The following is a 15,011-nucleotide window of genomic DNA, read 5'->3' on the forward strand; positions in this document are numbered from 1 at the left end:
AAGTATTTTATGTTTGTATTCACAAAGATAGTCATATATGCATACATTAAACAAAATTATATTCAAATTTCAAAATAAGAAATCATGATTCGCAAAATTCACATTCTAAACCCATTATAAGGAATTGATATATATATATATATAGATATATATATAGATATATATGCTCAACCCAATTTTAACTATTCATAGGATAAAATATTATTAGGAAATCCAAATTCACATTGAGGCAAATTTTTAGAGTGTGAAAACACCAAAACAATATTAAGTCACTTATTTAATTCACTAAAACCAAAACTAAAGAACAAGAATCGAAATCATTCTAAAGCCTATTAATTCAAAATACTAGGAATTACATACCAACACTACTAACTTATCAAAACAACCCATGACTCTGCTGGTCGTTCTAAGGTATTTAAGGTGTAACAACTCTTTCGTTAACTAAAACTAATTTTAAAATATTTTTTAAAATTTAGATTGACTTTATTTAATAATTTATAAATACATAAAAACATTCAAAACTTAGAAACTCATAGATTAAAGTACAAAATCAGTAACAAATATGGAGTTTTATGAAATACCTCAAATACTAATTAAAATTTAGCTTTTGAAGATTGTTAATAATTTTTTCAAAATGTGCTAATTCAAAGATAAGTTGTGAAATAAATATGTATTCATGCAAAAATTAACTAAAGATTGAATAACTCAAAATTTTGAAGTTTCTAGCAAAATAAGTCGAATATTGGTCAAAATAATTTTCAAAATAATTAAAAGCAAGTTTTCATAAATTGTAGAATTTTAAATTTTCATGGCCATTTGGCCTACTTTAAGCACTTATAACTTACAACCTAAGTCGAAACTAGAGGTGTAATCAGTATTAAACTAAACCTTACATAATTTACTAAACAAATTCATTATAGAAACAAAGATCAATGGAAACACAACTTTCAAATGCCAAAAGTCACAAAATTATAACTGAAATATCTAGAATTTTTGGATTTCAGTTTCAAAGAGCAACTTTGAGTCTTCGATTCTCTTAACACAAAAGCCCCCTAACCAAGCCATTAACACTAAATTAAAGACCACATTTCATACAATAAAAACCCTTAAAGAATTGACTCAAAAAATTACCGGAATGTAGAGTTCGAATGACCCAAAGTTAGGTGGTTCAAACTGTCAAAAATAAGTTTCTAATCAACCTCAAAAATTCATATCTATCTAATCACTCAACTAAATGAGGTGTTATAAAAATTATTAGAAAGATTTTTCAAGACCTTTCCATTAGTATCCATCATGTTACCCGAAAATCATCAAAACAATACTGATTTTGGATGAAAATTGAACAAACATAAAATAAACTTGGGGTTTTTGTGCAATTTCCAACCTCAGTTTCTCTCTTAGGGTTTTCTCCTTAAAATGAAAACTAACTAATGTTAAATAAGTTATTTAAACAACCCTTACTAAATCTTTTATTTTCTAGTAAGTCTTTAACATAAGAATATACTAATATAAGCCCAACTATTTATAAACTAATTCAATAAGGGATCCATTTGTCAAATTTGAGGTTTTATAATATATTGTTGTAACATTTGGGGTGGGGTATTGCACAATCAATGTCACGTCAACCTAATGTCAAAGTCATATAAAAATAAAAATAACAAGTAACATTTTAACTAATCATAATTATGCTTTTTAAAAAATTGATTATAATTATAGTCAATTATTATTTAAATATTTATTTGACTTAAAATAAAAATACAAAGATTTAATTAAACATAATAAAAAGATAGGAGCTTATTTGATTTTTTTTAATAATTTAAGGACTTTTTCAAACATTATATCTTTTTTTTTTTTCATCTCTAGTTTTTACAGTGTAAATGATAAATAAAATAAGGGGAATAAATAAATTTCAAAAATTTTATTTTTTTCAATTATGAAATTAATTTGAAATATCATTATAATTGGTTTTTCCAAGTTTTCAACTACATTTTTTAATCTCTTGTTCAAATTTAGTTACTATTTATATCTAGTACTCTAAATACTTAGGGTGTAAATAGAAAAGGAAAATGAAAAAAAATCTAATACTAAAAGTCAAAAGGCCTTTGATTTTGTCACTTGCTAGTTTCTAAAATTAATTTCTTCTTTATTATCATAATCTTTTTTGATGAATTCTTTATGTGAGTTCATAGCATATTAGTTATTTATTGTTTCAGTTGTAATGTATGAGAAGCACACATGAAGAATATAATAGTAGTTAAGCTTCAATTCTAGCTTCAGCTTCCTGCAAAAATCCATAGTTATAAGGAATTAATTGATATTATGAAGTATGCTTTTCAATTATATGAGTATTTTTGGTACATTCAATTATTGAATTTTAAAGTAATTAATTGATATCATGTGATGTTTATAAATTGGTGCAAACTAGAGGTGCCCAAGGGTGCAAAATGCCCATTTAAACCCACTTAAGTTATTTTTATTATTAAAATATTAAAAAATTAATATTTCAATATTTTTAAAAAGCAAATTAAATAAAACTATAATGTTCTATTGACAAGTCCAGGCAAATTCTTATATAGTAATGTTTGTGATTTTAAATACTTCACATTAAGTTTGCACCTATATATTATATATACTAATTGGTTAATTTAGTAGATGAATTCATAACAAAAGCTAAACTTCAAACTATAAATAAGAAGATCAATTAAATTAGGTTAAATTTAATCTGTCAATGGAAAATATTTGAAGTCCCTATCAATTATAATTGGTCTATTACCTGAGTTTTCATGTGTTCATCTCCATGATTCAAAGCCTAAAGTCCAAAGGAACTATGTGATTTAAAATGTTTAAATGCAAGTAGAGGATACAAAGATAGAGGAAAGCCACAAATTGTGACGTTGCTAAAAGATAATAAAAATTGAAGGTCAAAAATGATTCATGCATCTAATTAAACCTTATTGGAAAAAACAATGTAAGATATTTCAAAATTTTTACTTGAGCTTGATAGATTTGAAAACTAATTTTAATATTCTAATCATTTTAAAATCCCAATTGATGAAATAATATGACTAAAGAACGTAATCTTGATTTCTAAAAACATTAGCAGACAAAAGAAACTTTGACTTAAGGTTAACTAATATGAGATTATTAGGATGTAAGACACATAATTACAAGGTTAGGTTTCTGTATTATCATGATGTTGAAATGAAATTAAAGTGGAATGTAAAAAATTTTGTGTAATTATATCATCATGTCACGTCAATATGTCATGTTATCATCCATTATCACACGTCAACATACTATGTCACTACCATATAACATAAAATGATTAATTACATTTTAATTAATGATAATTAATTAACTGTTAATCATAAAAAATAATTTTTTATTAAAAAAACTGAATTACGACTTTAAGTTCATATTTAGGAATTTTTTTTACAGTATGATCGGCATTCAGGTGCATGAACTGCCTCATAAGTCATAGTGATTTTTCCAGATAAAATCATGGTTGCAGATGGACAAAGCAATAATGTGTGGTCGTGTGGGTCAGAGTTTAATTTCTTACATTATTCTTTGTCCCTTTCTTCACATGCTTTTGTTTCTATTCCTATTTGTGTTTGCGTGTGTCACATTTCTTGTCACATGAGTGTCGTAATGTGCGGGGTCCGAGAACCCGATCGCCAGACGTCGGTGAAAATTAAATGGTTTAGGAGTCGCCACCAATCTTTTTTATCTAGATGTGATTAGTCACCTATTAACCCGATTCTAATCGACGAAGTCCTAAATTAATTTTAAGTTCGTCAAAAGAACGAGAACTGGTCCACATTTTTAGAGATGGATTCGGGAGTGCGGTTACGCATGGAGAAGGGTTAGCACCTCCGTGACACCCGTTCCACGAACGGTACCATTTAATCTTAAGTTATCTTAATATAATCTTCTCTTAATTTAATCCCTACTTTATTAATTAATTTTTTATTAAATTGACTCGCTGAGTTTTTTATTTGGTTTTACGTATGCACATGATGCAAGCGTAAAATGATGTCATGACTTGTTTATTTTAAATAATGGAGTTGGTAATATTTTATCAGAAAATTATTCGAAGACCATCCCAACGCTTTGGTGAAGTCTCGAAATTCTCCTCTATCTCTTTATGCATCATATCGTGGAACAAAGCTACCATTGCCCTTTGGTAGGTGGCGCCTGCATTCTTCAATCCAAATGGCATTACTTTGTAACAAAACATTCCCCACATGGTTACGAACGTTGTTTTTTCTATATCTTCGGGTGCCATCTTAATCTGATTGTAACCAGAAAAGTCATCCATGAATGAGAACAACGCATGTTTTGTTGTGTTGTCCACAAGAGTATCAATATGTGGCAAAGGGAAGCTATCCTTCGGACTTGCTCTGTTCAAATCCCTATAATCAACGCACATTCGAACTTTTCCATCCTTCTTAGGAACTGGAACTATATTGGCCACCCATTCAGGGTACTTAGCCACCTCTAAAAATCCAGCATCAAATTGCTTCTTTACTTCTTCTTTAATTTTCAGCAACATTTCTGGCTTCATCCTTCTCAACTTCTGTTTAATAGGCTTGCAATCTGGTCCCAAAGGTAACTTGTAGACAACAATGTCAGTATTAAGACCTGGCATGTCCTGATATGACCAAGCAAACATGTCCACATATTCACGGAGCAGTTCTTCTAGCTTCTACCATTCATCAGATGACAGCGAGGTGCCAATCTTAACCTCTTTCTTCTCTTCCCCATTTCCGAGGTTGATTATTTCTGTGAGTTCCTGATGAGGTAAAATCTCCTTTTCCTCCTATTCCAACATTCTCGACAAATCAGGGGGTAAGCCGTAGTCATCCACCTCCTCTTCATTTTTCAATTCATCAACGTTCGGAATCATCTCAAAATCGATATTCAAATCGTTGTCTAGATTGTCTTCGTGTTCATTATTTAAAGACCTGCAAACAAGTAAAGTTGGACGCATGTATGGGCAAGTATTTATTGGCTAAAAGAATAGATGAAAGAAAATATGTAAAAAGATTGATGAATTATGAAACACATTATGCATTGTCATTTATTTAAATGATGAAGGTAACAGAAAGCCCTACTTAAACAAGAAATTACTCTTAACACCCTTGGATATAGGCATTTAGATAAAATTGTTCATTACATTTCTGAAGACTTAAAGATGATGGGCAATTTCGTGACTGTCCAATTGTTTAGCTCCTTTCCTGGCAGTACTGGATACACCACGGGGATCTTCTCGTTAAGTTCTTCATCTTTGATCATATGGATTGATAGCTGATCAAATATCCGTAGAACCTGATTGACCTTTGTTGGTGCTTCGGGATGAATGAAGCCTGCAGAGCGAAAAGTCTCATATAAGTGTGGGATTGTCCGTTCCTCAAATTCTTCTTCTTTTCCCTCAAGTTGAGCCATCCTTTTAATCTTCTTTCGAGCTGCCAGTTTCCTTTTCTCTTCTTTGGTAGGCTTGTACCCCAAACCAAACCTTTCTTCATTCTTTATTGGAGTCAGAAGACGGTTAATTCCTTGTAAATTCTTTCCTAACCCCAAACCGACACGGCATCTTTTACCCACTATCTGTTTAACCCCCATTTTAATTTCTACTGGCAAACGAGGAGTCGGTATCACTTCTCTTTTCCCCACATAAGTAGCATTAACAAATTCAAAAGATCTGAAAGAGCATTCTGGGACTTCTTCTGTCGCCTCTACATAAGGAGCAGATGATGGTTGAATAACCAGTATGTCTTCCTCTGCAAATACACTTATCAGTTGACCCTCAGCTATGAATTTAACTTTTTGATGAAGGGAAGATGGTATGGCTCCCGTCATATGAATCCATGGACGCCCTAACAAGCAATTGTATGACGGGACAATGTCCATGACTTGAAATTGTACCTTAAAAATGCAAGGGCCAATTTTTATCGGTAGTTCAATGTCCCCTACCACCTCCCTCGTGGTCCCGTCGAAGGCCCTTACAACCATGCGACTGGTTCTCATATAAGACACATCTACTGGCAACTTGGTTAAAGTAGAGCGAGGCATGACATTTAATGCTGAACCATTGTCGACCAAGACCCTAGGTACGGCATGGTCTTTGCATTTGATGGTAATGTGCAGAGCTTTGTTACTTCCTCGACCACCCGATGGGATTTCTTCATCATTAAAGGCAATGAAGTTCCCCACTGTAATGTTCCCCACAATGTGGTCTAACTTTTCCACTGATATATCTTGTGACACATAAGCTTGGTTCAAGACTTTAAGCAGCGCGTTCCTGTGTGCTTCCGAATTCAAAAGCAAAAACAACAGTGAAATGCGAGCAGGCATTTTGGTTAATTGTTCTACCACATTGTATTCACTGTGTTTGATAAACTTGAGAAATTCACCCGCTTCTTTCTCGGTAACAAGATTTTTGACCTCATTGTTCGGGGTAACTACAAATTCGACAACTTGGTCATTGGAAAAGGTATCTGCTTTCTTCAAGCCTCCCTCTCCCTGTGTAGGTTTTCCTTTTCCAACTCTTTTCGCTATCTCAGAGGAATAACATCGCCCACTTCGAGTTGTACCCCCCACACCAGTTAGATCTTCAAAAGATGCTTGGGGGGTTGATGAAGCCGTGCCCGAAATATTACACTCATACTTCCATGGGACAGCCTTATCGCTCTTGTAAGGGAACGAGCTGGGGACTTCGATGGTAATACCACTTCTGATCATAGTAGGGGATGTATCATTCATCGGGCTCCTGTTTTCTTCATAGAAGATGGTGAGAGGTTTAGGTTTGTTCATCCAGAATGAACTTGATGCCACTTCAGCTGGGGTGTCTCCGTTTATGGTTCCGACCAAATACTCTTCGGCTTCTTCATAAAACTCAATTACCGATGAATCCATCAATTCTTGCAATTTACAACGAAAGCTATCACAATTTTGAATGGAATGCCCAATTGCCCCTATATGAAATTTGCAAGAACAAGCGAGATCATGCCCCAATTCCTTTATGTCAATTGGTTCTGGAGTGATGGCATTCATCTTGGATAACGCCTCAAACACTTTATCCATTGGCGTTTGAATCTCATCAATGCTCTTTTTCATCCTTCGCATCATCCCTTCATGTATGGCATTCACTGTTGGTCTTCCATGATTAGGTAAAGGATTTCCATCAACACTTGAACTATCTTTTTTGGTAAAATTTAAAAGTCCTGCCTTAATGAGGGCTTGGACTTTATGTTTTAAAGAAGTACAATTCTTAGTGGAGTGCCTTTGAATTCCAAAATGGTAATCACAATGTGCATTCGGGTCATACCATTTCGAGAAAGGTGGTCGGAGTGGTTCTAAAGGGGTTCGAGCAATGAGTAGATTTTCTATGAGTTGTGGCAGCAATGTAGTGTAAGGAACTGGAATAGGATCAAACTTTGGTTTTTCTAGGATAGTTTTAGGTCCTCTTTGACCATGACCAGGATTATTGGTTGAAGCTACCGGTCTTGGTGGTGGAGTTTGTGGAAGAACATTGGTCTGAAACGTTGGTTGCGGGGCAGGTTGGTACACATATGGGTTTTGTGTAATGTTGCCTATGTTCGGATAGAAGGGTTGGTATGGGGGGTACGGGTAATATGGGTTAAAGTTGTGGGCTTGTTGGCTGTCGTGAGCGACTGTTTGCACAACCCCTTCTTTTTTCTTGGGCGTATTTCCTTTCTTTGAGCTAGCAACTTCATGCCCTTCAATTTTTCCACTTTTGATAATACCAAATCTGCAAAGTTTTTTGTGGCATTGCCGATCAAGCACTCATAGAATGGAACTCGGAGTGTGTTTATGAACAACACAGTCATCTCTTTATCAGTGAGAGGTGGCTGAACTTGCGCTGCTGTATCTCTCCACCTTTGGGCATATTCCTTGAAGTTCTTGCTTTGCTTCTTTTCCATAGTCTGCAATGATAACCGATCAGGAGCTAATTCAGCCACATGCTTGTATTGGGCTATGAAGGCTTTTGCTAAGTCTTTTCAAGTCTTAATACGATTTTGATCTAACTATACGTACCATGGAGCAGCTGACCCAGTCAAGCTGTCTTGAAAAAAATGGATCAGTAACTTATCATCATGAGACTGTGCAGCCATCTTCCGATAATACATGGTAATATGTGCCATGGGACACTTTGTTCCGTCATATTTTTCAAATTCTGAAACATTGAACTTGACAGGGATCAATACATCCGGCACTAAGCATAGCTTGATTGCGTCCATGGTACCAAACCTAGCAACTCCTTTGATAGCATGAAGACGCTCTTCCAACAAATCGTACTTTTTCTGGTCTTTTTCATTTTCTCCTATTTGTGACGAGTCCTTTCTTAGTTTCTCTTGCTCTTTTGGATCGTCTAAATCTGGGACGTGTATTAGTTCAGCAGAATTTATCTCAGAATATGGCCCAAATTGCCCATGAGTCTGTTGATGGCCCATCGGAGGTGGTGCATGGCATATGGTGGAGCGAACCTTAGGGGATAGGGTGGGTCATCCCTTTGGTTTCCACTGTCTTGAGCTGGTGGGTTTTCTGACGGAGCTGGCTCTTCTATCACTCTTTTTCCTTTACTGAAACTCATCATCAATTCCATCATCTTTGCTAACTGTTCTCTCATTTCTTCCTAAGCTCTTTCCATTTTGTCCATTCGCTCTCTTTGTTCTTCTTCGATGATCCTTGCTCGCTGACGAGTATTATGAACACGTTGGTCACTTGGCTTAGGTGGTCGAGCTATTTTGGAACCTTATTGTAATCATAAACATGAATTAGATGTGTATTCGATGCATGAATGAAAAAATGAACCCATTATCTTTATTTTTAGATGAAAATACTTATTGTTATGAAATGATAATTTATGCATGTATGAATGATTATGTACTAAAAGTATTCGTCACATGACACCCAACAACAAAGTCATCCATTGCATAAGATATTTGTCTTTGATTACAACTTAAAAGTCATCTAGAAATATTCACCAATCTTATTATAATGGCTATACACCTCATATAAATACTTAATCAACTGTTGCTCTTGTTTTCCAACTGAAAAGACCTGGCTCCTTAATATGTCCGTCTTCCAAGCCATGCTTCTCTCTTTGTAAGCCACCTCCCTCATTTGCCAAACCAAGTAATCCATCTGATCATGTTTCTCTGTATAAGCTTGTCTGTAAGATTCATCCCACTCTTGAATTCTGGTGCTCTGTTGCTTGAGGCGTTCATATTCCTGTTGATAAGTCGTCATGACCCCTTCGAGCTCTTCATACTCCTGTCTTAGTAATTGGATGGACTCTTGTTCGAATCGCACTTGTCTTCTTAGTCCATCATTGTGCACTTGAAGTTCATTGCCTCGATTTTCTCTCACCTGTATTTCCCTTTGAAGTTCACTAGTTATAGCAGAAAACTTATCATTCAGGCTCTCATACTTCCCTTCTATTTTTCGGACCTTCTTTCTTTGTTCAATTACCTCTTTTTTCATTTTCTCACACTCTTTTTGAAGGTCTTCATACCGTTACTTCCAATTGACATTTTCAGCTTTGGACTTCTTTCGAGCAAACTCACTTTCGAGCAAAGCGTCTCGTGGTTCTGGATCAACTGGGCCACGCAATGCATCTTCTTTCGAATATACCACATTCTTAACTCGTTGGTCATGCCATATCTGATATCCGGTAGTCACTTCATTGGTGTACCTCCCTTGATCAACTCGGCTAGTTTTCTTCCAAGCTTGCGCAATCTCCTCAATCCTTTTCAGAAAACCCGGCTCTCCATAAGCAAACTCCAAAGTATTAAGTCGGTGTGTCATCGGCACAAACTGCTCTGACCCAAATTGTCTTCTCACCATAATTGGGGCGTAACTGATGGCTTCCCATGGCCCCATTAACGGTACCCAAGGTTCATTTTCACATTTGTACAAGACCGAGTGATGCGGCATCCACGAAGCTCTCCATGTCACTTCCACACTCATGAGTTCCCGAAGTCTAGAGATCCATTGCTCCTTAGTCCTATTTTCTGGCTATTCACTCTCACAAAATTCTCTTATAGGGGTAGTTTGCGGATGAAATGGCTTTCTGAACTTATCGACCTTGCATTCAAAGTGACTTACTATCCAGATGGAAATAAGCAGTGCACATCCCACAAATCGTCCTTCCCCTTTTCTTCGACAGTAATTCAGTTATCTGAGAGTTTCCGCTAGAATAGAGGGTGAAGGATTGCCCTTGTTGATGACTTGCTCGAAGAAGTCTATAATTCCGACCTCTATATGTCCCAAGACTTTGGGAAAGATCACTAGCCCGTAAATTTCCAAGGCCATCACAAGTTGTCCTTACTCAGTGTCCCGATGCTTCATGATATAGCTACGTAGAAAACTCCATGGGATACATTCATTGTCCCCTTTTTTCCTTAGGTTCTGATCAACTTCCGTCGGGGTAATACCCATCATCTTGGCTAGCTTTCGCCTGTGTCCGGTCTTTTGTCCTCTCTAATATATCTTGTCCCGATTATCAAGATCGATTTGTTGGAGAGCCAAGTACTCTTCGATTGTGGGGACCATATCCACCTTATTGAACACAAAGCATCTATACGACGGATCCCAAAATTGCACAATGGCCTTCAACAACTGTTCATCTATCTGGACCTTAAGGAGTCGAGCTATGTGGCCATATTTCCTATCGAAATTTGCCCGAATGGTAGCCCCCCACTTATCCCATATGTTGAGCAAATCGGTGAAGTCATTCTGTTTAAGATCAAGGTGGACCCTATCAGGTAGTGATGAGAAGTGATCCTTTGACAAGCAATCTTTTTCACTTTGTTGGGCACTCGCCATATGCTGAGTCACTTCGTATATTCCATCATAACTTGAGGATGGCCATGATGACTCCATGTATGCAATTGGATCTACTCTGTCAACGGTTGTCAGGTGACAAATACTTTTCCTATATGCAAAATTATGATGCAAATATGCATGTGACAAAAAGTTTAAGTCAGTACCGTGAACAAGAATTCCAAAAGATGAATGAAAGTAATTAATAACCTGATACCTTTATTACTCGCGGAGAAGAATTTAGAACAAGGGGATTATGAAAATTCCTTCATGTGTACCTAGTCAAAAGGTATATTCTCACGAGTGAAGCTCTACCTAAGCAAAGGCGACTATCGGTATTCTACATGTTGAGTTTGGGTTGAAAATGGAGCTAAAGGTTCCCAAATTGCTCCTCACTGTCGTCCACATGGACTAGTAAGGCACCCCGGTCCTCACCCATTACAAGCTTCAAACGAACTAGGTTCGATCTGAGTGGGAGTCTTCACTAGCCCATGCGGAGGTTATCACCTCACGAGAGCGTAGCTACTTAACTCCCTCCTAATTAAGGACAAAGCCCAGGTGGAAGGCTTATGCATGAATGCAAGATGTGTAGTGTGTGAGAAGGAATATACTGACCTTGGACCAATAATTTCACACTCCCCTTATCCTAAATTTCTCGCAATTATTAAAAATAGTGAAGTAATAATAGCAAAATAAATGAATGCATTAAACAAAAATATGCAAAATTGATGCTATGGAAAACAGCAAATTATTTAAGGCTTAAGATAACTTATGATTAATTAATGGATTGACTCTCGATGTCCCCAGTGGAGTCGCCATCTGTCGTAACGTGCGGGATCCGGAAACCCGACCGCCAAACGTCGGCGAAAATTAAATGGTTTAGGAGTCGCCACTAATCTTTTTTATCTAGGTGTGATTGGTAACTTATTAACCCGATTCTAATCGACGAAGTCCTAAATTAATTTTAGGTTCGTCGAAAGAACGAGAACTGGTCCACATTTTTAGAGATGGATTCGGGAGTGCGGTTACGCACGGAGAAGGGTTAGCACCTCCGTGACACCCGTTCCACGAACAGTACCATTTAATCTTAAGTTATCTTAATATAGCATTCTCTTAATTTAATCCCTACTTTATTAATTAATTTTTTATTAAATTGACTGACTGAGTTTTTTATTTGGTTTTACGTATGCACATGATGCAAATGTAAAATGATGTCATGACTTGTTTATTTTAAATAATGGAGTCGGTAATCTTTTATCAAAAAATTATTCGAAGATCATCCCAACGCTTTGGTGAAGTCTCGAAATTCTCATCACCTAGAGATATCTTTGGAAGAACTCGCCTCTACAAGCTCTTCGGGGAAATCCCATCATTGGAATTCTCGCACCATTTGCAAGATAAATGTGGCATGCTATGACAGGATAAAGTGATAATGTCTACATGCACGCGTTTATTGACTTAAGCGGTTCATAATTCATCCAATTATGTGTTTAATAATTTATCACTTTATTTATATATTTATTTTGTCATTTTTTTTCATGAATTATTTATTTATTTTATTATTATTATTATTATTTGTTTTTTATTTTATTTTTTATTTAGATCCATATCTTTTAATTAACATTGTTGATTATTAATATTTTACTTGATTATATAACTTATCAAATAATTAATTAATTTATTTTCTTTAACGATTAAATTAACTTTATTTAGTAATATTTATTTAAACTAATTAACTAATATAAGTTCAAATATGATATTATGTAAATCTATTATTTTTTAATATATATGTCATTTTTTTAACAACGATTATTTGACTTAACAGGTATTGGAGTTTAGAGTTCGGATTTATCTCGACGCTTCGGTGAAAATTCGTCTCGAACTTCGCACTCAAAAAACATCCACCCGAAATAGGCAACTCTTTGCCCCTTTTTTAAGCAGAATTCTATTATTGGATTAACTCAAATTAACCACTTGGTTTTTTTAATACTTGTAATTTAATATTATATCGTACATTCTATATATTTGTAAATACCTAGAACATTTTATTTTCTCTTGCCTTTACAACTAATTATACTTTATTCTCATTTTTTATTTCTTTTCATTTTTTAGACCCATTTCTATTATTTATTAATTATTTTATACATATTAAAAAAAACTAAGTACTTTCTAATCTTCCATTTAATTAATTAATAATTTTTTTGCCTTGTTCATTCTCCTATTTTTTGTTATATGTTTATATATATATATATATATATATATATATATATATATATATTTATACATGCATATCTATTAATTTACTACATCTACTATCTATTGTATTAAATATTTTCATTTTTAGCTTTCATATATTTTATTTTTCATATGCATAAATTTCAAACAACACCAAAAATAATAAAACTATTATAACACTTAAACAAGAAATTAAATAATCACTTTCAATAACTTAAGCCCAAACCATTATTTAATGAATAAGTCCAATACCTATTGGGTTGTAACTAACCTACTGCTCCAAATGGGTTTAAGCTCCACTGGGCTTCAAATGTCTCCTCTAACTCGGTCTGGGCCCAAAAGACCTGCTGCACTTGTTTTTTTGGTTTGGGCTTGAATAGTCCAATAATGCCTTAGCCCAAGGAGGAAATCAAGCTTGCTGCTATAGCCCACTTAATCCTCTTCAATGTGCACCGTTTTTTGCTTCAAAAAATGCTTCAAAACGACGTCGTTTTGGTCTTCTATACCTAGGTATAAAAGCTTCTTTTCTTTTCTCTCTCTTCACTTTCCTCTCTCACTTTCTCTCTCATGCCGCCACTCTCTCTATCTTCTCCTTAAGCTTTTCTTTTTTTTTTTCTTCCTCCTTCCTCTCTCTTCACCGGCGGCGGTTAAGACCTCCCTCTCTTCGCCGGCGGCAACCGAAACTCTTTCTTCTCTTTTTCACCGTCGGCCGAACACCTACACAGATCGACTCCCTTCCTTTCACCCACTACCCGAACCCCCTTTGTTCAAACACGGATCTCTTGGCTCTCTTTTTTGGTTCTTTTCTGATTGCTTTTTTTTTTTTTGTGTGTGTGGCTAGGTCTTGTTGCTGGTAGATTTTGGGACTTTTGATCTGCAGTTTTTTTGTTTTTTCTTTTCTTTTTGGTTTTACAGGTGGTCCTTAAAAAGCCGGGTTGTCCAAAAAATTGGACAACCCGGCAATGGGGTTCTGGCACCAGGGAGTTGGTGGCCAGAACCCCATCATGCGTGGTGGTTGGGGAAGGGATGGCTGGGCGTACGTCCAGCCATTCCTTCTTTTTTTTTTGTTTCATTTTATTATAATTTAAAATTATTTATTTATTTATTTATTTTAGGTCTCTACAATGAGAGTCTATTTTTTAATTGAAACTAAAGCTTTACAAGATAAACCCACAACGTCATGACACTGAACTCAAAGTTAATGGATGTTTTGATTGTTGAGTGCAGGCCAGAAACTTCTTAGCAGATGAATTCGATCCTATATTTCCACAAAATACCAATCAAATTGCCAGATTATGATGCTAGAATGTAAAAGGTAGAACATGAAAACTGCAAAACTTGGATAGTGAAGTAGACCCCCATGAATTTTATTATTTATTTCTCAGGAAAATGTAGCTATACAAGCAGATCTGCTGTCTCTAACGATATCCCATAAAATTAGAAGAAAGCAGAGTCGTAAGTATGCTACTGATCAAGCAACATTTGCAGGACATACATGGTATATTAAAATACCGTTTTCTTATTTCAGTACAAGGCAATACTTTAAGGGTGGAGAAGGCAGCATTTCCATGTAAACTCAGATAAATTAAGGAAGTTACATACAATTACTTGAGCAGCAGGGAGGAACAGAAGAAAGAAAATGGAGTATATATCGTCTCAGCCAAATTGCAGTTTGCATTTTCACTCTGCCTTCACTTCCTTCTCTGCTTTCTGTTCCTTGGCATCCTTCACCTTTGGTTTCCCTTGCTTGGGCTTCATGAAGCAGAAACAAGAGCAGCAAGGACACTGAAACAAGAACTTCATGGCTTCGCTTTTTTTTTTCTTTTTCTTTTTTTGGCTTTGCTTGGTTTCCAAATGCCCAAAAAATCTTATGTACAGAGAGAAGAAAGAAATGTCAAGCCTTTCTATCTTGTTTCCTGACTCAT

At 35.3% G+C, this 15,011-nt stretch overlaps 1 protein-coding gene across 1 annotated transcript; it reads right to left on the reverse strand.

The window, feature by feature from the left end:
• Positions 1–14,437: 14,437 nt before the first annotated feature.
• On the reverse strand, positions 14,438–15,011 carry LOC148761553 (uncharacterized). Its single transcript, XM_088807807.1, has one exon. It carries the CDS (start codon positions 14,887–14,889, stop codon positions 14,767–14,769), a length of 123 nt encoding a protein of 40 aa, XP_088663933.1. The 5' UTR covers positions 14,890–15,011; the 3' UTR covers positions 14,438–14,766.

The sequence above is a fragment of the Theobroma cacao genome, chromosome 7 (assembly GCF_053813885.1).
Source record: "Theobroma cacao isolate CCN51 chromosome 7, ASM5381388v1, whole genome shotgun sequence".
NCBI lineage: Eukaryota > Viridiplantae > Streptophyta > Magnoliopsida > Malvales > Malvaceae > Theobroma > Theobroma cacao.

Excerpts from the sequence above, each read along its gene's own strand:
- LOC148761553 (XM_088807807.1), bottom strand. The coding sequence starts at position 14,889 with ATGAAGTTCTTGTTTCAGTGTCCTTGCTGCTCTTGTTTCTGCTTCATG.